Genomic DNA, 27,787 nt, shown 5'->3' with positions numbered 1-27,787 from the left:
CAGCTTTGGGTTTCACTGTGATGTCCTCTTCCTGTGCCTGTTCCTTTTTAGCCTGGTAGCACTCATCATCTTCACTTGAAGATGAAGAATTTGTGCATCTATTGTGCTGAGTTTTGTATGTATTTCGGGCGGCACGGTGGCACAGTGGTTAGTACTGTTGCTTCACAGCCCCAGAGACCGGGTTCAATTCTGGTCATCGGTGACTGCGGAGTTTGTACGTTCTCTCCATGTCTGCGTTGGTTTCCTCCGGGTTCTCTGGTTTACTCCCACAGTCCAAAGATGTGCAGGTTAGGTAGATTGGTCATGTTAACAAAAATTGCCCTTTGTGTCCAGGGATGTGCAGGTTGGGTGGGGTTGCAGGGGGTTGGGCTAGGCAGGGTGCTCCTTTGGAGGGTTGGTGCAGACCCGATAGACTGAATGGCCTCCTTCTGCATTGGAGGGATTCTGTGACTTCTATGTATTTGTATGCTTACCGTGCTGGGGTGATTGTTCTTCAAGAAATTTAAACCACTTGCCTTTAAGAAGCTGTGTCAAGAAAAGGCAGTTGTCCTTGATTCTGTTTAGATTTTGAATATTACAGAGCATGGGTTATAATGGATATTGTATAGTTTACCTTTGAGTAATCATAAACACTTTGTCCATCTCAACTGAAAACCCAGGTATTAAATATTTAAAATTAAAAAAAAATTAGATATCGCCTTTAACGTAATGGTGACACCAAGCCACACAAGGAGATTATGGGTCAGATGACCAAAATTTTGTTCAAAGAGGTACGGTTGAAGGAGCTTCTTAGAAGAGAAGGGAGTAGAGGTGGCGAGGTGCTGGGAAGGTGTTCCAATCTGAGGCAACTGAAGAACCAGCCACCTATGGTGGAAGGATTAAAATTAATGACGTAAGAGAGACTAAAATTAGAGGAGTGCGGGTATCTTGCGAGGTTTGTGGGGCTGGAGGAAATGACCGTGATAGAGAGGGGCGACGCCATGGAGGGAGTTGAAACCAAGAAAATTTGAATTTTGAAATCAAGGTGTTGCTACACTGAGAGCCAATGTACGTCAACAAGTACAAGTTGAAAGATGAGTGGAATTTAGTGTGAGTCAGATATGAGCAGCAGAGATTTAGAGGGAGACCAACCAGAAGGGCATTGGAATAATTGAGTCTGGAGGTAAGGATGGCCTGAATTAGGCTTTCAGTCGCAGATGAGTTGAAGCGAGGGTGAAGTCGGGTAATATTTTGGAGATGGAAATATATGGCCTGAGTGACGACACAAATATGAGGTCAGAAGCTCATTTCAGGATCAAATGTGACACCAAGGTTTTCTTCTGAAATATATCGCTTTTCAATGATGTTTGTAAGGATAAGAATCCCACTAGTTCTCTGTAGTCGCATTGTTCTCTTCTAGCCAAGAGGGTGATCAAAAAACCACTTTGATCTGTTTACTAACACCAGACTGTCTTATTGCCACCAAGCGCATGCCAAATTGATGATAACTTTTTGTATTCCTCCCTGACTTTTTTTAGATCATTACTTCAAGTTTTTTAAATTTAATTTTTTTAAATTTAAAGTACCCAATTCTCTTTTGTTCCAATTAAGGGCAATTTAGCGTGGCCAATCCACCTACTCTGCTCTTCTTTGGGTTGTGGGGGTGAGACCCACACAGACACGGTAGATCATTGCTTCCTGATGATGGACCTGACCTGTGTTCTCCCCTATTTCTATAACATGTATTTTCCTACTGCCATGCCACAGTTCATAGTATATTTACTGTACATTGAAAGGGTAATTGCACGTTTAAAAATTCTATTTACATACTATAGAACGCCAGAGATGTGCCTTGTGGATCAAGAAATTATGTGACCCATCTGGAGCTGGAGCAGGAGTCATGGGACGCAAAAATCGAAACATGTATGCAAAGCTTTTACTACACATGCTGAGACGCGGCGTGCTTGAAGGGCCTTTCACACACAGACCGGAAACTGGATCGCTTAAAACTCTGCCTTCTTACATGGTACAAAATGTTCAGCAAAAAAATTCCTACATTGAAAGACAGGAAGTTCAATAATTGCATGTCTTTATGGAGATAAATTCTGTATATGTTTTTTTTTGTGCTTTGCCATTGTTAACATTCGGTATCACTACAGTCTGGATTTTGGCATTAAATGTATATTTTGTAAATTAATTCACATTGAATACAGGCCTCGAAATTCTGGGAAGGTTTTTGGAGACGAGTAGAATTTAGACTCACCCTCTGGGTCCTGAGGTTCGGGCTATCTTCCGTATTCTGGGGACCGAGGCATGTATGCAGTTTGGATAGGCGTACAGAGAGACTCGCGGTTGGTGTGTTGCCTCCCAGGTGCCAGGGTCCGTGATGTCTCGGATCGTGTTTTCGGGATCCTTAAGGGGGAGGAGGAGCAGCCCCAAGTCGTGGTCTACATCGGCACCAATGACATAGGTAGGAAAAGGGATAGGGATGTAAGGCAGGAATTCAGGGAGCTAAGGTGGAAACTTAGAGCTAGAACAAACAGAGTTATTATCTCTGGGTTGTTACCCGTGCCACGTGCTAGCGAGATGAGGAATAGGGAGAGAGAGCAGCTGAACACGTGGCTACAGGGATGGTGCAGGAGGGAGGGTTTCAGATACCTGGATAATTGGGGCTCTTTCTGGGGTAGGTGGGACCTCTACAAACGGGATGGTCTGACTAGAGGGGTACCAACATCCTGGGGGGGAAATTTGCTAATATTCTTCGGGAGGGTTTAAACTATTCTGCAGCGGGTTGGGAACCTGAATTGTAGCTCCAGTATACAGGAGGTTAACAGTAGTGAGGTCATGAGTAAGGTTTCAAGGTTGCAGAAGTGTACCGGCAGGCAGGAAGGTGATTTAAAGTGTGTCTACTTCAACGCCAGGAGCATCCGGAATAAGGCGGGTGAACTTGCAGCATGGGTTGGTACCTGGGACTTTGATGTTGTGGCCATTTCGGAGACATGGCTAGACCAGGGACAGGAATGGTTGTTGCAGGTTCCGGGGTTTAGATATTTTAGTAAGCTCAGGGAAGGTGGTAAAAGAGGGGGAGGAGTGGCATTGTTAGTCAAGTATTACGGTGGCAGAAAGGACGTTTGATGAGGACTCGTCTACTGAGGTAGTATGGGCTGAGGTTAGAAACAGGAAAGGAGAGGTCACCCTGTTGGGAGTTTTTTATAGGATTCCAAAAAGTTCCAGAGATGTAGAGGAAAGGATTGCAAAGATGATTTTGGATAGGAGCAAAAGTAACAGGGTAGTTGTTAAGGGGGACTTTAACTTTTGAACTATTGACTGGAAACACTAAAATCGAGTACTTTGGATGGGTCCATTTTTGTCCATTGTGTGCAGGAGGGTTTCCTGACACAGTATGTAGACAGGCTAACAAGAGGCGAGGCCACATTGGATTTGGTACTGGGTAATGAACCAGGACAGGTGCTAGATTTGGAGGTAGGTGAGCACTTTGGTGATAGTGACCACAATTCAGTTACGTTTACTTTAGCGATGGAAAGGGATAGGTATATACCGCAGGGCAAGAGTTATAGCTGGGAGAAAGGCAATTATGATGCGATGAGGCAAGACTTAGGATGCATAGGTTGGGGAAGGAAACTGCAGGGGTTGGGCAAAATTGAATAGTGGAGCTCGTTCAAGGAACAGCTACTGCGTGTGCTTGATAAGTATTTACCTGTCAGGCAGGGAGGAAGTGGTCGAGCGAGGAAACCGTGTTTTACTAAAGGAGTTGAATCACTTGTCAAGAGGAAGAAGGAGGCTTATGTAAAGATGAGACGTGAAGGTTCAGTTAGGGCGCTCGAGAGTTACAAGTTAGCTAGGAAGGACCTAAAGAGAGAGTTAAGAAGAGCCAGGAGGGGACATGAGAAGACTTTGACAGGTGGGATTAAGGATAATCCTAAAGCTTTCTATAGGTATGTCAGGAATAAAAGAATGACTAGGTTAAGAGTAGGGCCAGTCAAGGACAGTAGTGGGAAGTTGTGCGTGGAGTCTGAGGAGATAGGAGAGGTGCTAAATGAATATTTTTCGTCAGTTTTCACGCAGGAAAAAGGCAATATTGTCGAGGAGAATACTGAGTTACAGGCTACTAGACTAGAAGGACTTGAGGTTCATAAGGAGGAGGTGTTAGCAATTCTGGAAAGTGTGAAAATAGATAAGTCCCCTGGGCCGGATGGGACTTACCCGAGGATTCTCTGGTAAGCTAGGGAGGAGATTGCTGAGCCTTTGGCTTTGATCTTTATGTCATTGTCTACAGGAATAGTGCCAGAAGACTGAAGGATAGCAAATGTTATCCTCTTGTTCAAGAAGGGGAGTAGAGACAACCCCGGTAACTATAGACCAGTGAGCCTTACTTCTGTTGTGGGCATAGTCTTGGAAAGGTTTATAAGAGATAGAATTTATAATCATCTAGAAAGGAATAATTTGATTAGGGATAGTCAACACATATATAGACACATAGAACAGTACAGCACAGAACAGGCCCTTCGGCCCTCGATGTTGTGCCGAGCAATGATCAGTTTTGTGAAGGGTAGGTCATGCCTCACAAACCTTATTGAGTTCTTTGAGAAGGTGACCAAACAGGTGGACGAGGGTAAAGCAGTTGATGTGGTGTATATGGATTTCAGTAAAGCGTTTGATAAGGTACCCCACGGTAGGCTATTGCAGAAAATACGGAGGCATGGGATTCAGGGTGATTTAGCAGTTTGGATCAGAAATTGGCTCGCTGGAAGAAGACAAAGGGTGGTGGTTGATGGGAAATGTTCAGACTGGAGTCCAGTTATTAGTGGTGTATCACAAGGATCTGTTTTGGGGCCACTGCTGTTTTTCATTTTTATAAATGACCTGGAGGAGGGCGTAGAAGGATGTGAGTAAATTTGCAGATGACACTAAAGTCGGTGGAGTTGTGGACAGTGCGGAAGGATGTTGCAGGTTACAGAGGGACATAGATAAGCTGTAGTGCTGGGCTGAGAGGTGGTAAATGGAGTTTAATGCAGAAAAGTGATGTGATTCATTTTGGAAGGAGTAACAGGAAGACAGAGTACTGGGCTAATGATAAGATTCTTGGTAGTGTGGATGAGCACAGAGATCTTGGTGTCCATGTACATAGATCCCTGAAAGTTGGCACCCAGGTTGATAGGGTTGTTAAGAAGGCGTACGGTGTGTTAGCTTTTATTGGTAGAGGAATTGAGTTTCAGAGCCATGAGGTCATGTTGCAGTTGTACAAAACTCTGGTGCGGCCGCATTTGGAGTATTGCGTGCAGTTCTGGTCGCCGCATTATAGGAAGGATGTGGAAGCATTGGAAAGGGTGCAGAGGAGATTTACCAGGATGTTGCCTGGTATGGAGGGAAGATCTTATGAGGAAAGGTTGAGGGTCTTAAGGCTGTTTTCGTTAGAGAGAAGAAGGTTAAGAGGTGACTTAATTGAGGCATACAAAATGATCAGAGGATTAGATAGGGTGGACAGTGAGAGCCTTTTTCCTTGGATGGTGATGGCTAGCATGAGTGGACATAGCTTTAAATTGAGGGGAGATAAATATAGGACAGATGTCAGAGGTAGGTTCTTTACTCAGAGAGTAGTAAGGGCGTGGAATGCCCTGCCTGCAACAGTAGTGGACTCGCCAACATTAAGGGCATTTAAATGGTCATTGGATAAACATATGGATGATAAGAGAATAGTGTAGATGGGCGTTAGAGTGGTTTCACAGGTCGGCGCAACATCGAGGGCCGAAGGGTCTGTACTGCGCTGTAATGTTCTATGTTTTATGTTCTATGATTATGAGGGGCATGGACAGGATGGATAGGGACCAGCTATTCCCCTTAGTTGAAGAGTCAGTTTCGAGGGCACACAATTTCAAAGTGAGGGGTGGAAGGTTTTGGGGGGATTTGAGGAAAAACATTTTAACCCAGAATGGTGACGGTCTGGAATGCACTGCCTGGAAGGGTGGTAGAGGCAGGATGCCTCATATCCTTTAATGAGTACTTGGCACACCATAGCATTCAACGCTATGGGCCAAGTGCTGGCAAGTGACATTAGGTGGGCAGGTCAGGGCTTTCATGCGTCGGTGCATACTCGATGGGTCGAAGGGCTTCTGCACTTTAGTATTCTGTGATTCTGTATATGTGCCTGTGCCATGTATAACATCAAGCGATATCTGTTCATCTGATTGTGGAAATGCATTTAGCTGTGATGCCTTGCTGTAGCATAAGTGGACCTGTAATCCCAGTCACTGACGTAAAAAAAAAAGATTGCCGCTGCAGCTTCTATTCGATCCCTTTGCCAAAATCAATCAGTTACCCACAGGCGAACCTGCACCCAGTACTGCTAGGTTGCAAATGACCGGAAATACGTTGTATGGTGTATTTTCCTTGCTAGCATTACATCATATTATGCCTGTTGTTTTGGGCCAGGGTTTAGAAACTCCAAAGTATATTATGGAGTCCACCTGACCTACAACCTTTATGTTGAATTTAGCTAGGATGAGCACAAGAGCCTTCCCTTCAGATGTGATTCAACAGTTTTCCCAGACGCTTTAATCAAAATAAGCTTTATTCTAAGAACTTAGTTAACATTTATACCCAAACAACCAGCAAGAATTTTTATCAATTACAAACATAAAGACACAACCCAGCTCCAGTAATCTATGTATAACACTTAATGAATTCCTCCTTGACTGCCATAAGTCCCATAAACCCCTTTTGAAGGCGTGGCCCAGCATTCTGCCTTCTCAAATGAGACTGTCTTTTCCTGAAAATGCAGCGAGCCATTCAAAAGTTCATTGACTTCAGTGGGACTGGAAGATCCTGCCCACGGGAGGGGCTGTAAAATTCCATCCATTGTGTGTGAAATATGTTCTGATAGTGTGTTTCGCTATTGATATGTTGTGCATAGTTACCATTCAGGGGAAAGCCATTTTAAACTTAACTTCCAGATTCTGTACTGTGCTGTTGATAGGATTGGAAAGTTGGGACAGTTTGAGCTGATTGCGCTGAGCCCAGAAGTAGGAATTCATGTTATCACTTTTTGGAGAACAATCATGTCAGAGCAACTGGGTAATAGGCATTTGAGTTGAACATTATTAAGACAGCCGACAGGTTAACAGCAACATCATCGAAATACTCTGGCGTGGTCGCACATTTGGTGGCTCCCGCTCGAGATGGATTTTTTGCGGTCCTTCTCCACTCGAATTGTGTGGTGCTTTTGAGGGCAAAAAATGCATGCGTATCAAGGAAATGTAATACTCCTCTGGTGGGGCTGCTTTATGGCTCATCAGATGAGCAGTGCCAAGTGAAAGAGAGAACAATTGGAGCAGGAAAGCTTTTATGGTGCGACACTGGTAAAGATGGTGGAGGAAAAAGGGCAGCGCTGGACTCCCAGTGGTCGAGGCAGCAGCTGGTGGAATTCCTAAATGACAAATTTCAGCAGCAGAGGAAGGAGGCCTTAGAGGATTTGGTCAAGGTGGTGGAGCCGCTTGGGTGGCGATCAAGCGAGTGTAGCAGAGTCGGAAGGTTCGGGACCTGGCGATCCAGAAGGTGGAGGAGTTGGTGGTGAAGCAAGAGGATTGGCTGACCTCACTGGAGACGGAGATTGGGATGGTGATGAGAGCCAGAAAAGGCTGGAGGACATCGAGAACTGCTCCAGGATGGCAGAATCGGAGGATCGTGGGGTTGCCTGAGGGTGCGGAGGCTGCCAAGTTTGTGGCGGGCATATTGGAAGAGGAGGCCTTTGGCCGGCCCTTTGGGGTGGATTGGGTGCACAGGTACTGAGGAGCAGGCTGAAGATGGGGAAGGAAGCCACCGAGGACGATAATGGCGAGGCTGCATCGGTTCCTGGATAAAGAGAAGATCGAAAGATGGGTGAGGAAGACCAAGGCATGAACCTGGGAGGGGAGTGAGCTGCGTATTTACCAAAACCTGGGTGTGGAGCTGGCCCAGCAGAGGGCCAGGTGTAATTGGATATAGGTTGCCCTCCACAAGAAGGGGATGAAGTTTGGGGTGTTCAACCCTGCTCGCTTGTGGGTGAGGCATCAAAAGTAGGAATTTTCTTTTGACTCGCCAGAGGAGGCAGTGGACTTTATGAGAGACCATGGACTGGGAGGAGTGTGAGAACATAGAACATAGAACAGTACAGCACAGAACAGGCCCTTCGGCCCTCGATGTTGTGCCGAGCAATGATCACCCTACTTAAACCCACGTAGCCCGTATACCCGTAACCCAACAACCCCCCCATTAACCTTGCACTACGGGCAATTTAGCATGGCCAATCCACCTAACCCGCACATCTTTGGACTGTGGGAGGAAACCGGAGCACCCGGAGGAAACCCACGCACACACGGGGAGGACGTGCAGACTCCACTGAGAACATTGAACTTTGGGGAGGAGTTATGTGTAAATTGTGGAGCACGTTGGGCGGGTGGATTGGGGCAGGTTATGACGGGGGAGCAGTGATGGTGAATGTGCCTTTTGTTTTTCTTTGTTGGCACGTGGGTGGGTGGGGGGGGCGGGGGGAGGGATGTATGGTAAGGTTAGCTTACCATGCTAGCTGGGTGGGTTAGTTAACGGAAGTGGAGTGGGGGTTGTCATGAGAAAGGTGGGGGGGGGGGGGGGATGGGTTGGTTCTTTGTTTGGAGGGAGGGTTGCTGCGTGGGTGTGGTTGGTGTGGTGCAGTTGGGAAGGGAGAGAAGACAGCAGGCATCTGGGTTCCGGGCCTGGATGGACATGTGACATGGGGGGGGGGGCATAATAAGGGATATGGCTGATCGGGGGGGGAGGAGGAGAAGGAGAAGAAGATGGGGAGCCCCCCCCCCCCCCCCCCCCCCGCGACCAGGCTGGTTACTTGGACCATTCAAGGGCTGAATGGGCAAGTTATTTGGGACGATGTGAACTTTATGAGGTGGTTATTGGCGAGGATCACAGACCTGGACACACTTAGGATGATCAAAGGGGGTGATTTCAATATGGTCCTGGATCGGAGGTTCGGAGGTTGAACTAGGTCAAGCCCTAAGTCATCGAGGATGTCGGCTGTGGCTAGGGAGTTGAGGGTGTTCATGGATCGTATGGGGGACTGGGGAGGAGGTTTGTGAGGACAAGGTTGAAGGAGTTCTCATTGTATGGTTATGAAGGTCGTGCAATGCTGGTCCGAGGTAATGAAAGAGCTCTTACGCGACTGCTTGGAGTCAATGGACTGGTCCATATTCAAGAACTCAGCCGCCAACCTAGACGAGTAAGCCACCAGTGCCACAGACTTCATCAGTAAGTGTTTCGATGATTGCATGCCAAAGAAGGAGTATGTGTGATCCCCAACTGGAATCCATAGTTTAACAGGGAGATCTACACCATCCAGGTCTGAGGCGTTCAAGACAGGGACCCTGACCTATACAAGAAATCTAGGTACGACCTCTGCAAATCCATCAGGGATGCCAAGCGACAATACCAGACTAAGCTAGAGTCACAGACTTATGAGTTGGATTCTCGTCAGTTGTGGCAAGGCTTAAACAAGATAACGAGCTACAAGGCACAGCTGAGTAGAATTTCCGGCAGCAGCGCACCCTCCCCGATGAACTCAATGCATTCTATGCATGTTTCGAGCAGAAAGCCAACAAAACGATGTCAACTGCCCTAACAGCCTTGGACATCCCATACCGACCGTCACAGCCTCATAAGCCAGATCGGCCTTCTTGAAAGTCAGCCCTCGGAAAGCAAGGGGTCCTGACTGAGTCCCTGGTCGTGCACTTAGATTCTGCACGGATCAACTCCCGGGCGCGTTCGCGGACATCTTCACTCTCTCTACTCCATTCTGAGCGAGGTTCTCACCTGCTTTAAGAAGACCACCATTATACCGGTGCCAAAGAAGAACCAGGCAATGTGCCTCAATGACTACCATTCAGTAGCCTTGACATTTTTCATGATGAAGTGCTTCGAGAGGTTGGTCATGAGACACATCAAATCCATACTTCCAGAATGCCTTGATCCACAGAAATGTGCATGTCCCAGAATCAGTGCACAGCAGATGCTTTCTCCCTGGCATTACATTCATCCCTGGAACATCTCGACAACGAGGACTCCTTCATCAGACTCCTATTCATTGACTACAGCTCCGCCTTCAACACCATAATTCCAGCCAAGACTCAGATCAAAACTCCAAAACCTAGGACTTGTCTCCTCCCTCTGCAACTGGATCCTCGACTGACCCACAGAATACAATTAGTAAGGATAAACTGCGACACTGCCTCCATGATAATCCTCAATATCGTGGCCCTGCAAGGCTGCGTATGTAGCCCTCTACTATATTCCCTACACACACGACCGTGTTGCAAAGTATGGCTCCAGCTCCATCTACAAGTTTGCCGATGACACGGCCGTAGTGGGTTGGATTTCAAACAATGATTTGAGTCAGAGTACAGGAGGTAGATGGAGAACTAGTGGAGTGGTGTAACAACAACAATCTCTCCCTCAATTTTAGCAAAACAAAGGAGCTGGTCATTAACTTCACAGAGTGAAGTGTCCTACAAAATGCTGTCTGCATCAATGGTCCCCAAGTGGAGATGGTGGACCGCTTCAAATTCCTAGGTGTGCACATCACCTGGTCCACCCACGTCGACGCTACGACTAAGGTCTTGCGCGGATCAGCTGGCGCGGGTATTCGCAGACATCTTCAAATTCTCTTTACAACAATCTGAGGTCCCTATCTGCTTCAAGAAGATGACCATCATCCCTGTACCAAAAAAATGCCAAGCAGCGTGCCTTAATGACTCGTCCAGTGGCTCTGACATCCATCATCATGAAGTGCTTGTAGTCATGGCACGAATCAACTCCAGCCTCCCGGATTGCCTTGATCCACTACAGTTCGCCTACCGCTGCAACGGGTCCACAGCAGACGCCATCTCCATGGCCCTGCACTTTACCCTGGAACACCTAGATAACAAAGACACCTATGTCAGACTGCTGTTTATCGACTACAGCTCAGCCTTCAACAACATCATTCCTATGAAACTCATCTCCAAACTCTGTGGCCTTGGCCTCGGCTCCCCCCGCTGCGACTGGATCCTGAACTTTCTAACCCACAGGCCACAATCAGCAAGGATAGGCAACAACACCTCCTCCACGATCATCCTTAACACTGGTGCCCACAATGCTGTGTCCTCAGCCCGCACTAAACTCCTTGTACACCTATGACTGTGTGGCCAATTTCCCCTCCAACTCGATTTTCAAATTTGCCGATGACACCACAGTAGTGGGTCGGATTTCAAACAATGACGAGACAGAGTACAGGAATGAGATAGAGAATCTGGTGAACTGGTGCGATGACAATCTCTCCCTCAATGTCAACAAAACGAAGAAGATTGTCATCGACTTCAGGAAATGTAGTGGAGAACATGCCCCTGTCTACACCAATGGGAACGAAGTAGAAAGGGTCGAGAGCTTTACGTTTTTAGGTGTCCAGATCACCAACAACCTGTCCTGCCCCCCCCCCCCCCCCCCCCCCCATGCCGATACTATAGGTAAGAAAACCCACCAACGACTCTAATTTCTCAGAAGACTAAGGAAATTTGGCATGTCACCTATGACTCTCATCAACTTCTACAGATGCACAATAGAAAGCATTCTTTCAGGTTGTATCACAGCTTGGTACGGATCCTGCTCTGCCCAAGACCGCAGGAAATTACAAAAGGTCGTGAATGTAGCCCAATCCATCACGCAAACCAGCCACCCATCCATCGACTCTGTCTACAATTTCTGCTGCCTCGGAAAGGCAGCCAGCATAATTAAAGACCCCACACACCCCGTAAGTAGTCTCTTCCACCTTCTTCCGTCAGGAAAAAGATACCAAAGTTTGAGGTCACATACCAACTGACTCAAGAACAACTTCTTCCCTACTTCCATCTGACTTTTGAATGGACCTACCTCGTATTAAGTTGATCTTTTCTCTACACCTTGCTATAACTGTAACATTATATTCTGCAGCCTCCTTCCTTCCCTATGTACATTATGCATTGTTTGTACAGAATGCAAGAAACAATACTTTTCACTGTATACTAATACATGTGGCAATAATAAATCAAATCAAATCAAAGAAAGCACAACAATGCCGATACTTCCTCAGGAAACTACCCTGTACATCTTTGGGTTTGTGGGGGTGAGACTCACACAGACAAGAGGAGAATGTACAAACTCCACATGGATAGTGACCCAGGGTCGGGATCGAACAAAACAATACTTTTCACTGTTCCTTGGTATACGTGACAATAAATCCAAATCTATAAAATCTAATCTACTTCTCTCGTGCACCGGGTGTACTCCCGGATCAATTTCTTTATAATGGATAAGGCGGGGGTGGCCGACTCTGAGTACTCAACTATTGTTGTTTCCGATTGAGGTCCGATAGCTGCCTTGGAGGCCAGATGTGGGGCTGTTGGTGGATGAGGGTGGGTGAGGGAAACCATTTGGTCTTGTGTGGAGCTGAATGATACGGGGAGGTCACGGCTCTCGCGCTCTGAGAGGCAATTAAGGGGTAGTTAGGGGTGATAGGAGTTATTTTGATACGAGCGCATAGGGAAAGGGTGGAGCGAGAAGAGAAGGCGAGGGTGGTAGATGGGATTCTGAGGGTGGATTGTAGATACACGGTGGCACCAGAGGAGGTATGTTGAAAGCGAGGCCAATGGAGTTGGGGTTAGTGTCCATGGGTAAGGCATTGGGGCAGTTGCGGAGTGCCAGAGGGGCAGTGTATGAGTATGGGGAAAAGGCGAGTACGATGCTGGCCCACCAGCTGAGAAAGCAAGCAGCGGTGAGGGAGATTGGTAGGGTAAAGGGTGAGAAAGGTATAGTAGTGGCAGACCCAGAGTGAGTGAATGAGATATTTGAGGCTTTCTGCTGGAGGTTGTACGAGTTGGAGCCCCGTGGGGTAGGAGGGGATTGGGCGATCCCTTACCAGGTTGGAATTCTGCCAGGTAGAGGAGGAGAGGGTGCAGGAACTGGGGGCCCTGATCGGGCTGAGGGAGGCGATGGACGGTGTGGGTGTGATGTAAGCAGGGAAAGCCCTGGGGCCGGGTGATTCCCAGTGGAGTTTTAGTAGACTTTTGATGTGGAGCTGGGGCCGCTGCTAGTGAGGATGTACAATGAGGCGAGGGGTGGGGTGGAGCTCTCCCCCACATTGTCGCAGGCAGACATCTTCCTGATTTTGAAGGAAAATAAGGTCCCAGGGCAGTGTGGATCATACCACCTGATACCGCTGCTTGACGGTAATGCAAAGTTGTTGGTGAAGGTGTTAACGGCACGGATAGAGTGTGCCGGGTGATAGGGGAGGACCAGACGGGATTTGTGAAGGGGAGGTAGTTGTTGGCAAAATGCGCACAGGCTGTTTAATGTTATTATGCTGCCCTTGAAGGGGCAGGAGGTAGAAGTAGAAGTGACAACGGATGCGAAGAAAGCCTTTGATAGGGTGGAGTGGCCGTATTTGGCCTTTGATAGGGTGGAGTGGCCGTATTTGGCCTTTGATAGGGTGGAGTGGCCGTATTTGGCCTTTCATTGGGTGGAGTGGGCGTATTTGGCCTTTGATTGGGTGGAGTGGCCGTATTTGTTGGCAGTGTTGGGTCTGTTTGGGTTTTAGCCGGTGGTTCATGGACTCGGTTTGGCTACTGTACAGGGTGCTGATGGCGAGCGTTCTGATGAACAGGGTGAACAATGGGCTACGTTGGAGGACAAGGCACGGATGCTCACTTTTCGTCTTGGCAATAGAGCTGTTGGCAATGGCACTTCGGGCGTCGAGTGATTGGAAAGAGATTGAGCGGGGGGTTGCTGAGTACAGTGTTTCGCTGTTCAGACGATCTGTTGCTATACATTTCGGACCCGGTGGGCAGCTTTTAAAGGATCATGGAGATAAGGGAATTTGGCCTGTTTTCAGGGTACAAATTGAACATGAGGAAGAGCGAGGTGTTCCCGATTCAGGCTAGAGGGCAGGAGAGGAGGTTAGGGGAGTTGAGACGGGGACGGTGTGGGGGCGGATGGAGGCGTTGTCGTGTAGGGGGGCGGGTTTGAGGGCACTGCAGTTGGCTCCCCTTCCATTCTCGTTGGTCAGGTACTCTGTGAGCCCAGTGGTAATTTTGGCGTTATGGGTGTGGAGCCACTGGGCAGCATTTTGGGTTGGAAGACATGTCATTGTGAGTGGCGATATGTGACAATCATAGGTTTGTGCTGGCGGGGCTGGATGCGTGGTTCCGGGGGTGGCGGCAGATAGGGATAGAGTACTTTAGAGACTTGTTTATAGGTGGAAAGGTTTGCAGGTTTGGAGGAGATGTATGAGCTGCCCAAAATAAATGGTTTAAGATACTACATGCAGGTGAGGAACTTTGAAGAGAGAGGTGCCATCCTTCCTTGGGCTACTGCCTTTGGTGTTGCAGGACAAGTTGTTGTCGGAGGATGATATTGGGCGGGCTGGTGTCGGTCATCTACAGTGAGTTGATTTTGGGGGGTGGGGGGGGGGGGGGGGGGGGGGGGGGGGGGTGGGGGGGGTGGAGAAGGTAAGTGCAAATGTTGGGTGGGCCGGAACGTGAAAGGAGGCCTTGCGGAGGATGAACATGTCCACGTTGTGTGTGAGGTTAAGCCTCGTCCAGTTTAAGGTGGTGCATAGGGCCCACCTGACCGTTGCGAGGATGAGCCGGTACGTTGTAGGGGTGAAGGATAGGTTTGTGCGGGGAGGTCCGCGAATCACATCCACATGTTCTGGGCATGACCAAAGCTTGAGGGGGTTCTGACAGAAGTTCCTGGACATTACATCTGAGATTCTGGGTGTAGGGTGACCATGTGTCTGGACGTGGCAATACTTGGTGTATCGATAGATCCAGGAGTCCAGGTGGGGGGAGAGGCCGAAATATTGGCCTTTGCCTCGTTGGGTGGCACGGTAGCACAGTAGTTAGCACTGCTGTGTCACAGCTCCACGGTCCCGGGTTCAATTCCGGCCTCGGGTGACTGTGGAGTTTGGACGTTCTCCCCGTGTCTGCGTGGGTTTCCTCCAGGTGCTCCGGCTTCCTCCCACAATCCAAAATATGTGTAGGATTGGCCATGCTAAATTGCCCATTAGTGTCCAAAAGGTTAGGTGGGGGGCAGCACGTGGCACAATGGTTAGCATTGCTGCCTACGGCGCTGAGGACCTGGGTTCGAATCCCGGCCCTGGTTCACTGTCTGTGTGGAGTTTGCACATTCTCCCCGTGTCTGCGTGGGTTTCACCCCCACAACCAAAAGATGTGCAGGTTAGGTGGATTGGCCACGCTAAATTGCTCCTTAATTGGAAAAAAAAATAATTGGGTACTTTAAATTTAAAAAAAAATTTAAAAAAAAGGTTAGGTGGAGGTACTGAGTAACGGGGATAGGGGATCGGGACTTGTGGGAGGAAACCGGAGCAGCCGGAGGAAACCCACGCAGACATGGGGAGAACGTGCAGACTCCACACAGACAGTGACCCAAGCCGGGAATCGAACCTGGTGCCCTGGAGCTGTGAAGCAACAGTGCTAACCACTGTACTACCATGATACAGCAGTCTCAATAAAATGAATGTAAAATATTTATCTAATGGCTCTTAGTGTGCAAAACATGTATATAGGCTATTCAGGTAATGGTTACCAAAACCTTTTGAGCATGTCTGACAGCTCTTTTGGTCTTTCAGACAAAGTTATATAGTGCAGAATTTATAATATTTTAAATGTGGTTTTCTCTTTTACTGCCCTCTTTCTGACAAGGCAGCTGGTAGACTTTGGAGTCTCTGCCTCTACCAATGCTCCATTGGAACTGATTGAGGAAGTGTGTGAAAACAGCTGGCAGCTTGCAGCATTACAGTGGCTTGAGAATTGGTGCTTTGGATTGGATTGGATTTGTTTATTGTCACGTGTACCGAGGTACAGTGAAAAGTATTTTTCTGCAAGCAGCTCAACAGATCATTCAGTACATGGGAAGAAAAGGGAATTGAACAGAATTCAAGAAAATACATGAGAATACATAATAGGGCAACACAAGATATACAATGTAACTACATAAGCATTGGCATCGGATGAAGCAGACAGGGTGTAGTGTTAATGAGGACAGTCCATAAAAGGGTCATTTAGGAGTCTGGTGACAGTGGGGAAGAAGCTGTTTTTGAGTCTGTTCGTCCGTGTTCTCAGTCTTCTGAATCTCCTGCCCGATGGAAGAAGTTGGAAAAGTGAGTAAGCCGGGTGGGAGGGATCCTTGATTATGCTGCCTGCTTTCCCCCGGCAGCGGGAGGTGTAGATGGAATCAATGGATGGGAGGCAGGTTCGTGTGATGGACTGGGCGGTATTCACGACTCTCTGAAGTTCCTTGCGGTCCTGGGCCGAGCAGTTGCCATACCAGGCTGTGATGCAGCCCGAGAGGATGCTCTCTATAGTGCATCTGTAAAAGTTGGTAAGGGTTAATGTGGACATGCCAAATTTCCTTAGTTTCCTGAGGAAGTAAAGGCGCTGTTGTGCTTTCTTGGTGATAGCGTCGACATGAGTGGACCAGGATAGATTTTTGGTGATGTGCACCCCTAGGAATTTGAAACTGCTCACCATCTCTACCTCGGCTCCGTTGATGCTGACAGGGGTGTGCACAGTACTATGCTTCCTGAAGTCGATGACCAGCTCTTTAGTTTTGCTGGCATTAAGGGAGAGATTGTTGTCGTTGCACCACTCCACTAAGTTCTCTATCTCCCTCCTGTATTCAGACTCGTCGTTGTTCGAGATCCGGCCCACTATGGTCGTATCGTCAGCAAACTTGTAGATGGAGTTGGAACCAAGTTTTGCCATGCAGTCGTGTGTGTACAGGGAGTAGAGTAGGGGGCTAAGTACGCAGCCTTGCGGGGCACCGGTGTTGAGGACTATTGTGGAGGAGGTGTTGGTGTTCATTCTTACTGACTGTGGTCTGTTGGTCAGAAAGTCAAGGATCCAGTTGCAGAGTGGAGAGCCAAGTCCTAGGTTTTGGAGCTTTGATATGAGCTTGGCTGGGATTATGGTGTTGAAGGCGGAGCTGTAGTCAATAAATAAGAGTCTGATGTAGGAGTCCTTGTTTTCGAGATGCTCTAGGGATGAGTGTAGGGCCAGGGAAATGGCGTCTGATGTGGACCGGTTGCGACGGTATGCGAATTGAAGTGGGTCAAGGCGTTCTGGGAGTATGGAGGTGATGCGCTTCATGATCAGCCTCTCAAAGCACTTCATTACAACTGACGTCAGGGCCACCGGGCGGTAGTCATTGAGGCACGTTGCCTGGTTCTTCTTTGGTACCGGTATGATGGTGGTCTTCTTGAAGCAGGTGGGGACCTCGGAGTGGAGTAGGGATAGGTTAAAGATGTCTGTGAAAACCTCTGCCAGCTGGTCCGCGCAGGTTCTGAGTGCACGACCAGGGATCCCGTCCGGGCCCATCGCCTTCCGTGGGTTCACTTTCAGGAAGGCCGATCTGACTTCGGAAACTGTGATGGTGGGTATGGGTGAATTATGGGTTGCTGGGGCACTCGATAGCGGGTTGTTGGTTACCTGCTCAAACCGAGCATAGAATGCGTTAAGTTCATCGGGGAGGGGTGCACTGCTGCCAGAGATACTGCTCGGCTTCGCTTTGTAGCCCGTTATGTTGCTTAGTCCTTGCCACAACCGCCGAGAGTCTGTCTGTGACTCTAGCTTAGTTTGATATTCTCTCTTGGCATCTCGGATGGCTTTGCGGAGGTCGTACCTGGATTTCTTGTATAGGACAGGGTCGTCTGCCTTGAACGCCTCAGATCTGTCCTTCAGTAGGGAGTCAATCTCGCGGTTGAGCCATGGTTTCCGGTTGGGGGACGTACGTACTGCTTTCTTTGGCACGCAGTCGTCCACACATTTGCTGATGAAGTCTGTGACGGTGGTGACATACTCATTTAAGTTAGTCGCTGAGTTCTTAAATATGGACCAGTCCACTGTCTCCAAGCAGTCACGTAAGAGCTCTTCTGTCTCCTCAGACCAGCACTGCACAACCTTCTTAGCTGGATTCTCCCGCTTGAGTTTCTGCTTGTAAGCCGGGAGAAGGAGCACAGTCTTATGGTCTGATTTCCCAAAGTGCGGTCGGGGGATGGAACGGTAGGCGCCCTTGATTTTTGAGTAGCAGTGGTCAAGAGTGTTGTCGCCCCGGGTGGTACAGGAGATGTGCTGGTGGAATTTTGGCAGTACACTCTTGAGGTTGGCTTTGTTGAAGTCTCCGGCCACAATGAACAGGGCCTCCGGGTGTTCTGTTTCATGGTTGTTTATGACTGTGTACAGTTCATCCAGCGCCTTCCTCACTTCTGCCTGGGGTGGGATGTAGACCGCTGTGATAATGGCTGAAGTGAACTCACGTGGAAGATAGTATGGGCGGCACTTTACGGTCAGGTATTCCAGGTCTGGGGAGCAGTAGGTCGCCAGGGTCACCACATCCAAGCACCAGGAGGAGTTGATGAGGAGGCAAACCCCTCCACCCTTCGCTTTGCCTGAAGATGCCGTGCGGTCCGCCCGGTGAATAGAGAAGCCTTCAGGTTGTATGGCACAGTCCGGTGAGGCGGGGGTGAGCCATGTCTCTGTGAAACAGAGCACACAGCAGTCTCTTACTTCCCTCTGAGAGGTAAGTCTGGTGTTAAGTTCATCCAGCTTGTTTTCAATCGCTTGGACGTTTGCTAGGAGTATGCTGGGGAGAGGGGTCTTGAAACCACGTTCCTTCAGTCTAACCTGCAGACCGCTGCGTTTCCCTCGCTTTCTCGGTCGGTGGCTGCTGCTGGATGATCCTGGGATCCGATGAGAGACGTCAGCCCTTGTGGAAGGTAGGTGGTTGCGTCTGGCAGGGTCCAGGGCGCTGGCGGGGTCCAGGGCGCTAGCGAGGTCCAGGGCGCTGTTTACATTTCCGGGGTCGCGTCTGGCAGGGCCCCGGGCGCTGGTTGAGGTAGAGGGGTTGCTGGGGGGGGGAGTCTGCGATCCGGATGGGTTCTGCGGGCGCGGGAATACCTTGCGGCGTGTTCGGGTCCTCGCGCGCGGTCTCCGTTGTTTTTGGGGTCCTGGATCGTGGGCAGGGGCTTCCTGGGGCAGATTGGGCTAGGTCCCATGGTCTGTTCCCTTCCTGGGCGCTCCTGGGGTCGGATCTTGAAGTCAGCACGGTGGGGCCTCCATGTGGATTTTTCTTTCTTCCATCACCAGGTAGGTCGGGTTGCTGGGCGGGCCTCTCCGGGTCGGGTCGCTGGGCGGGTCTCTCGGGGTCGCGTTGAGCCGTGTCTTGCCGTCGGGGGTCGGGTCGGGAGCTCCGGGGACAAGGCCGGGCGATCCGGGGGCTTGCGTCGGTTGTTAGGCCGGGTTTGGAGCTCCGAAGCCCGGGTCGGCTCCAAATCGAGGTCGGGGCTTCGCTTCCAGTTTGGGCCCGATCTTCTTCCAGGTCACGGAGGTCAGGTCGGGTCGGGTCACAAGGTCTCCAAGGGGCTCGGAGGATCTTCAGGCCTGCAAGACAGGATAAAAGACAGAGGTTAGTAATAATGTTAGCTTTAGAATTAATTTTTAAAAGTTAGAACGAGTATAAATAAAGTTAAAAGTGGATCTGTTGGGGAGAGCCTGCAGAGAGTCGCCTCGCTCCGGCGCCATCATCTGGAGAGATTTGTCGGATTTTGGGTGGCAGCACCACCAGAGGACCACATGCAATGCAGGCTACTTGCTGACAACTGAAGAAATGATATTAGTTCTCCATATGGCCATTAATAACATTTATTATGAAGCTATTTAGCATTGAACATTTTCTCAGTTTTTGTAAAAGATCAGTGAAACCTGTTATTTCTCCTGAGTCTGGAGTGGAGATTACTGGTTGATGGAGGGTGTAATCTTTTTTTTCTGTCTTTTTGGTGCAGGAATTCCCAGTAACCAACTCTGTTGTTTGTTTTATTAATTGCAGTCAATCTACTTTGATGAGCCCAGTTTTGCAAAACCACTTGATCACCGAGCTGCAGGAATACCAGACTGGGTGACAGGGGAGCTGGGTGCAGGAGATTCAAAATCCAGTAGCTCCTGGAAAAGCTCCTCTAAAGATGATGCCTCTTATGATGCCCCACGTGCTGCTCACAGGTCTTTAAAAAAAATAATCTACTTTGAGCACTGTTATAGTTCCTCATATTGCATTGACTTAAAGTTTCAGCAGCCTTGCATTCAAACTAATTTTTCCTGTTGTGCTAAGGATTTCAATAACCTCCACTTGAGAGAATAGCTGATAAGAGAATAAAGAATTGAATCGTATTCATTTCTGTTTTTACCCTTTTTATTGGTGCTGTAAATGGAATAACTTGAAATGTACGTTTATTTTAAATGAGTGGTTTCCCCCAGGTTTTTGAACTCCGAGGCAAACCGTTCCATTCTGTGTGTACTGGATGACTTGTGTACTTCCTGCAAGTTGCTCATAATCATAACCATTTTGAAAAATGAATTCCAATATGGATAAGACTATTTGAGAAAGCTTGTGCAAGGACTCTTGATCGAGATGGTTATAGGTTGCTGAGTCATTCATGTACCAGATTCGATTAACAGTTATTCTGAATTGACTGAACCTATGGTGACAGAGCACTCCGGGTTCTGATTGTTGATTGCTATCCAGTAAAATCTTTTGGAAAGTGTGTGTCATGAAAGGATTAGTTCAACTGTGAATCAGAAAACATCATGATCGACCTGATACGTTAACTCTGTTTCTCTCTTCACTGATGCTGTCTGATCTGCTGCGCAGTTTCAATATTTTCTGGATTTATTTTGATTTCCAGCGTCTGTAGTATGTTGCTTTTTGTTTAAGAGATTTCTGGTCCCCTGCCTGATATTTATTGCTCAATCAACATTTAAAAAAAAATGATCTGATAGTGACATTTAAGGGGCATCTTGACAAATACATGAATAGGATGGGAATAGAGGGATACTGACCCAGGAAGTGTAGAAGATTTTAGTTTAGGCCGGCAGCATGGTCGGCACAGGCTTGGAGGACCGAAGGGCCTGTTCCTGTGCTATACTTTTCGTTGTTCTTTATTTTGTTTGTCAGAGCCTGCTGTGCAAAAATTGACCTTTGCATTTCCTTGGTATCTGACTGTCATTTTAAAAGTGACCTGAAGATGCTACATATGCTTGGGAGTCAGTGGACTGGTCTATATTCAAGAACTCAAAGCCAACCTAAATGGGTATGCCACCACCATCACAGACTTCATCAGCAAATACGTAGAAGATTGCATGCTAGGGAAGTGTAGCCACCTGGGATGGCCACTTACAACTAGGTACAGAGAAACTCGCAAAGCCTAGCAGGTAAAATGGACAAGCCAAGATTCAGGCAGGCTCAGAGCCTGAAATGCATATTTGCAGCAAGAAGTCGAGACGGTATTGAACTCCGACCAATTAGCATCTTAATGGGGTGGATTAGCATTTGATGGCCCAGACATTTCGGCGCCACTCCCTGTTCAAGGGAAACGCAAACAACGGGGTCAGTGACCGCTTGGGACACGCCCAATAGTATCTTCTATTTTATTACTTAGCTTTGTGAAGTTATTTCTTGAAACACAGCTCAGCAGGTAGCAACTTCACTTCTGATGGTTGTGGGCTCAAGCCTAGGAGTGAGCTCATAAACTGGACTGAGCCTGTAGTTGTATTTCTGATGCTTGTATAATGCTAAAAATTTAAAGCCCTAATGTCCATCACAGGTTCCACATTGTCTTGTGTTGTCTATGGCCATGTTCACAGGCCCTGGGCGGAATTCTCCGCAAGGCCCGACGCCGTCGTGAAACCCGGAAGCCTCTCCCGGCCCCCTATTCTCCCCTCCCCGGGGGATAGGAGGGCTGTACCGGGAAACTCGGCCGCCGGGCCTTGTCCCTGGCTTCAAGGCCCGGCGCGCCAAGAATGACGCCGCGGCGGCGCCGAATGGCGTCAGCCGCGCATGCGCGGTTGCCATATTTCCCCTCAGCCGCCCCGCAAGACGTGGCGGCTTGATCTTGCGGGATGGCGGAGGGGAAAGAGTGCGTCCCCTTGAGACGCCGGCCCGACGATCGGAGGGCACCGATCGCGGGCCCGTCCCCTCCCGAGCACGGTCGTGGTGCTCGATCCACGATCCGCCCCCCCCCACAGGCCCCACATTTACCTGGCGTGTCATGTTCACGACGGCAGCGACCAGGTGTGGTTGACGCCGTCGTGAACAGGTCGGGAACGGCAGGCCGCTCGGCCCATATGGGCCGGAGAATCGCGGGCCGCCGTGAAAAACGCGTTTCTCCGAGCGGTGTGTCGGAAAACCGGACACGCCATTTTGGGGGGGGTGGGAGAATAGCGGGAGGTGCGGGAGTGGACCTCCCGCTATTCTCCCACCCATCGTGGTTGCGGAGAATCGCGCCCCCTGTTTTGGAACATTTCTGGTGTCTGTTTAGCAGTACCGCATATTGAGCTCAAGATGGAGCTAAGTATTCAGTTAACACAAAGCTTTACTATTTTAGGAATTAGATCAGATTCTATTAGTTTTTTGAATGTGTATATGTTCTCAATTCACTTTGGATTTTCTTCATATTTACTTTGCTTTTATATCATTGATGTGGAGATGCCAGCGTTGGACTGGGGTGAGCACAGTAACAAGTCTTACAACACCAGGTTAAAGTCCAATAGGTTTGTTTCAAACACTAGCTTTCGGAGCACTGCTCCTTCATCAGGAGGAAGGCGCAGTGCTCCGAAAGCTAGTGTTTGAAACAAACCTGTTGGACTTTAACCTGGTGTAAGACTTCTTACTTTGTATCATTGATTATTGCTGGGCAATTCTGTCATTTAAACATGAAATTTAATGATCTTGAATAAATTTCAGAAATGGATAATTTTCAGTTCGTTATTATGCTATTTATGCATTTCATTTGATATTGAAATGAGTATGAGGAAAATCTAGGGACTTGATCTTCAGTGACCTTGGGTTATTATCAAGCTGGTGAAAGATTATCGGGTTAGTTGAGATTTCTTCTTGAATGACCGAGCAGGCTCAAGGGGCTGGATGGCCTAGTCCTGCTCCTAATTTGTATGTATGTTCATACAAATGTACGTCTGTATAATTAATATCTATGTTTATATTTATTTTCAATTGTTAATCTGAATTAGCTGGATGGCATTGGATACAGAAGCAAAATACTGCAGATGCTTGAAATCTGAATTAAAAACAGCAATGCATTTATTCGAAATCCATGGTTATAGATTATTTTTTTAATAAACATTTTAATGAGGTATGTTTGGTATAGTAAGAACAACAAAATAAACAATATACATGAAACCATAAACATAGTGCAAAAGCCATTTACCTTTTGTACAGGTCCCACCCTTATTACCCCCCCTACTCGAACCTAAACTACCCCCCCAATGTCTGCTGACGATTAATTTTCCGCAAAGAAGTCGACGATCGGTTGCCACCTCCGGCGAACCCTAGCAAGGAACCTCTCAAGGCAAACTTAGTTTTCTCCATACAAAGAAAGCTCACCATAACCGATAGCCAGGTCTCCAACTTTGGGGGCTTTGAGTTCCTCCATGCCAATAGTATCGGCCTCCGGGCTACCAGGGAAGCAAAGGCTAGAACATCTGCCTCTTTCTCCTCCTGGATTCCCGGGTCTTCCGACACTCCGAAAATTGCCACCTCTGGACTCAGCGCCACCCTTGTTTTTATAACCTTGGACATGACATCTGCAAACCCCTGCCAAAATCCCCTAAGAATCGGACATGTCCAAAACATGTGGACATGGTTCGCTGGTCCTCCCACGCATTTTGTGCACCTGTCCTCCACCCCAAAGAGTCTGCTCATCCGGGCACTGTCATGTGAGCCCCGTGAACAACCTTAAATTGTAACAGGCTGAGCCTGGCACATGTTGTGGACGCGTTGACTCTACTCAATGCGACCGCCATAGACCATCCTCTATCTCACATCCCAGCTCCTACTCCCACTTGCGCTTCAGCTCCTCGGTCTGCATCTCCTCTGACCCCATAAGTTCCTTATAGATGTCCGAGACTCTCCCCTCCCCTACCCACCTATTGGAAATTACCCTGTTCTGAATCCCTCTCAGCGGTAGGAGCGGGAAGGTTGACACCTGTTTACGAAGGAAGTCTCGCACCTGCAGGTACCGGAACTCATTTCCCCTCGCCAGCCCAAACATTTCTTCCAATGCCTCATACCCGGAAAGCTCCCCTCGATAAACACATCCTCCATCATCTCAATCTCCGCTCTCTGCCATAACCGGAACGCCCCATCCATACTCCCCGGGGCAGACCGGTGATTATCACAAATTGGGGCCCAGACCGATGGTCCCACATGCCGCCTCCATTGCCCCAAACTCTCAGGGCCGCCACCACTACGGGGCTGGTGGACTACCGTGCCGGCGGGAGCGGCAGAGGCGCAGTTACCAATGCCCCCAGACTGGTGTCCTTACAAGAAGCCGCCTCCATACGCACCCATGCCGAAACCACCCCCATACCACCCACTTCTTGATCATATAGATATATAGAGAATTTACAGTGCAGAAGGAGGCCATTCGGCCCATTGAGTCTGCACCGGCTCTTGGAAAGAGCATCCTACCCAAGGTCAACACCTCCACCCTATCCCCATAACCCAGTAACCCCTCCCAACATTGAGGGCAATTTTGGACACTAAGGGCAATTTAGCATGGCCAATCCACCTAACCTGCACATCTTTGGACTGTGGGAGGAAACCGGAGTGCCCGGAGGAAACCCACGCACACACGGGGAGGATGTGCAGATTCCGCACAGACAGTGACCCAAGCTGGAATCGAACCTGGGACCCTGGAGCTGTGAAGCCATTGTGCTATCCACAATGCTACCGTGCTGCCCTCATATGACTACATTAGCCGCCCAGTACTAGTTGCTAAAATTTGGCAGTGCTAGCCCTCCCTCTGCCTGACTCTGCTCAAGCATTACCTTCCTTACCCGCGGGGTCTTGTCCGCCCAGACGAAGCCCGAAGATGGGGAGACATTGAAATACAAATAGGAATCTCGGGAGGACCGTCATTTTCACCATTTGCACCCTCCCAGCCAGAGACAACGGAAGTGCGTCCCATCTCCGAAAATCGTCCTTAATTTGGTCCACTAGCCGGGCCAGATTCAATTTATGCAGCCGGTCCCATTCCTGCATCACTTGGATGCCCAGGTACCTAAAACTTCCCCCTACTGACCTAAACGGCAGCTCTCCCAGTCGCCCCTCCTGTCCCCTCGCCTGAACCACAAACATCTCACTCTTTTCCATATTTAGCTTATACCCCGAAAACCGGCCATATTACCTTAGAATGTTCATGATTTCTTCCGTCCCCTCTACTGGGTCCGAAACATGCAGAAGTAGATCATCCACATAGAGCAAAACCCTGTGCTCCACCACCCCCCTCCCCAACCAGTCCCCTCCAGCCCTTTGAGGCTCTCCGAGCAATTGCCAACGGCGCTATAGGCAGCGCAAACAACAGTGGGGAGAGGGGGCATCCCTGTCTCTCCCCCCCCCCCCCCCGGTGCGGCCTAAAATAGTCTGTTGTCCTATTCATCTGTACACTTGCCACAGGAGCCTGATACAGTAATCTGATCCAGTCAATAAAGCCCTGCCCGAATCCGAACCGTCCCAGTACCTCCCACAGATAATCTCATTCTACCTGATCAAAAGCCTTTTCTGCATCCATTGCGATCACTACCTCCACCTCTCTATCTTCCGGGGGCATCATGATCACATTTAACAGCCCGTACCAGCCTCCCCAAACAGGCGCCGGAATGTGGTGACTAGGGGCTTTTCATATTAACTTCATTTGTAGCCTACTTGTGACAATAAGTGATTTTCATTTTCAGCCTTCTTACATTGGCCACCAACTGCCTACCCTTAACAAACCCCGTATGGTCCTCCCCAAGAACACAATCCTCGATCCTGGAGGACAAGATTTTGGCCAGCAACTTAGCATCCACATTCAACAGGGAGATCAGCTTGTTGGACCCACACAACTCCAGGTTCTTGTCCCGCTTAAGAATCAGCGAAATCGTTGCCTCTGACATCGTGAGGGGCAGCACCCCTCTTTCCCTTGCCTCATTGAACATCCTCAATAACACTGGCCCCAATATCCCCCGAGAACTTTTTATAAAACTCCACAGGGTTCCCGTCCGGACCTGGGGCTTTACCCGCCTGCATGGCCTTCAAGCCCTCCACTATCTCTTCCAGCCCAATTGGGGCCCCCAGCCCTTCTACCCGCACCCCATCCACCGTTGGGAAATTCAGCCCCTTCAAGAAGTGCCTCAACCCCTCCGGATGCGTAGGGGTTTTCAACCTGTACAGCCTACTGTGGAAATCCCTAAACGCCTTATTCACCCCTACCGAATCACCAACCAGGTTCCCCTCACCGTCCTTTACTTTCGCTATCTCCCTAGCTGCCTCCCTCTTCCTAAGCTGCTGTGCAAGCATTCTGCTGGCCTTCTCTCCATGTTCATAAATCGCCCCCCTTGCCTTTCTCAGCTTCTCTACCGCCCTCCCTGTGGTCAGCAAGCTAAACTCCGCCTGCAACCTTCGCCGTTCCCTTAAAAGTCTCCCCATACCTCCTATCAATCTGTAATATCTCCTTTACCAGTCAGTCCATCTCTGCCCTGGCAACCTTCTCCCTATGAGCCTGGATTGAGATCAGCTCCCCCCTGACCACCGCCTTCAGTGCTTCCCAAACCACCGTTGCTGAAATTTCCCCCGTGTCATTGACCTGCAGGTAGCTCTGAATGCATTTCCTCAACCACTCGCACAGCCCCATATCTGCCAAAAGTCTCACATCCAACCTCCAATGTGGGCACTGGTTAACGTCTTTGCTATCCTGCAGGTCCACCCAGTGTGGTACATGGTCTGAGATTGTAATCGCCGAATACCCCGTGTCCATTATCCCAGCCAGAAAGGTCCTGCTCAAAATAAAGAAATCAATCCAGAAGTACACTTTATGCACGTGTGAGTAGAAGGCGAACTCCTTCACCCTCGGCTGCCCAAATCTCCATAGATCCATGAACCCTCTTAGTTCCTTTGCCATTGCTGGCACCCTGCCTGTTTTCAAGCTTGACCGGTCTAAGCCAGGGTCCACAACTGTATTCAAGTCCCCTCCCATGGCCAACCTGTGCGAGTCCAGGTCCGGTATCTTCCCCAGCATCCTCCTATTAAACTCCACATCGTCCCAGTTTGGCGCATATACATTAACTAATACAACCTGCACCCCGCTAGCTTCCCACTGATCATAATGTACCGACCTCCCACGTCCGAGACTATTCTACCCGCCTCAAACACCACCCGCTTATTGATCAGGATCGCGACCCCTCTAGTCTTTGAATCTAGATCTGAGTGAAACACCTGGCAGATCCAGTCTTTCCCCAGTCTAACCTGGTCCGTTACCTTAAGGTGTGTCTCCTGCAACATTACCATGTCCATCTTCAATCCCCTAAGATGCGTGACCGGCCCATTTAACCCTCGCACATTCTAAGTGATCAGCCTAGTTGGGGGGTTCATTGCACCCCCTCTCCGCCGATCAGCCATCCCCATTTTTAGGCCCGCCTCTAGCCCGTGTTCCACGCCTCCACCGGCCCGCCCCCAGGCTGCTCCCACCCCCTACCTTATCTCTGTCCCTTAGCCCAAGTCCCTCCCTCGTCAGCAGACCATTCCCCCCCCCCCCCCCAGCAACAACACCCTGTAACCCAACTCCTTTCTGAAACCAAACATATGCACACCCCCCACTGCATGTCCGAGAGCTAGCCCACCCAGCTAGCCAGCCCAC

General features: G+C 49.1%; 1 protein-coding gene across 10 annotated transcripts in view; it reads left to right on the top strand.

Annotated features, from left to right (window-relative positions):
* The window catches only part of cep112 (centrosomal protein 112), a 698,524-nt gene that overhangs the window by 21,667 nt on the left and 649,070 nt on the right, over nt 1-27,787 (top strand). For all 10 annotated transcript variants that reach the window (XR_005457964.1, XR_005457967.1, XR_005457965.1 and 7 more), the window contains exons 3-4: nt 1,815-2,005; nt 19,930-20,099. Coding sequence is in view for 6 of the 10 variants with exons in the window: in XM_038777029.1 (XP_038632957.1) it covers nt 1,815-2,005; nt 19,930-20,099 (361 nt within the window). In the remaining 4 variants the exon portion in view is untranslated. The remainder of the gene's footprint in view (nt 1-1,814; nt 2,006-19,929; nt 20,100-27,787) is intronic.

Source organism: Scyliorhinus canicula, chromosome 18 (assembly GCF_902713615.1).
Source record: "Scyliorhinus canicula chromosome 18, sScyCan1.1, whole genome shotgun sequence".
Taxonomy (NCBI): Eukaryota; Metazoa; Chordata; class Chondrichthyes; order Carcharhiniformes; family Scyliorhinidae; genus Scyliorhinus; species Scyliorhinus canicula.
The sequence above is the reverse complement of the archived record's forward strand: the minus strand, read 5'-3'. Positions and strand labels throughout refer to the sequence as shown.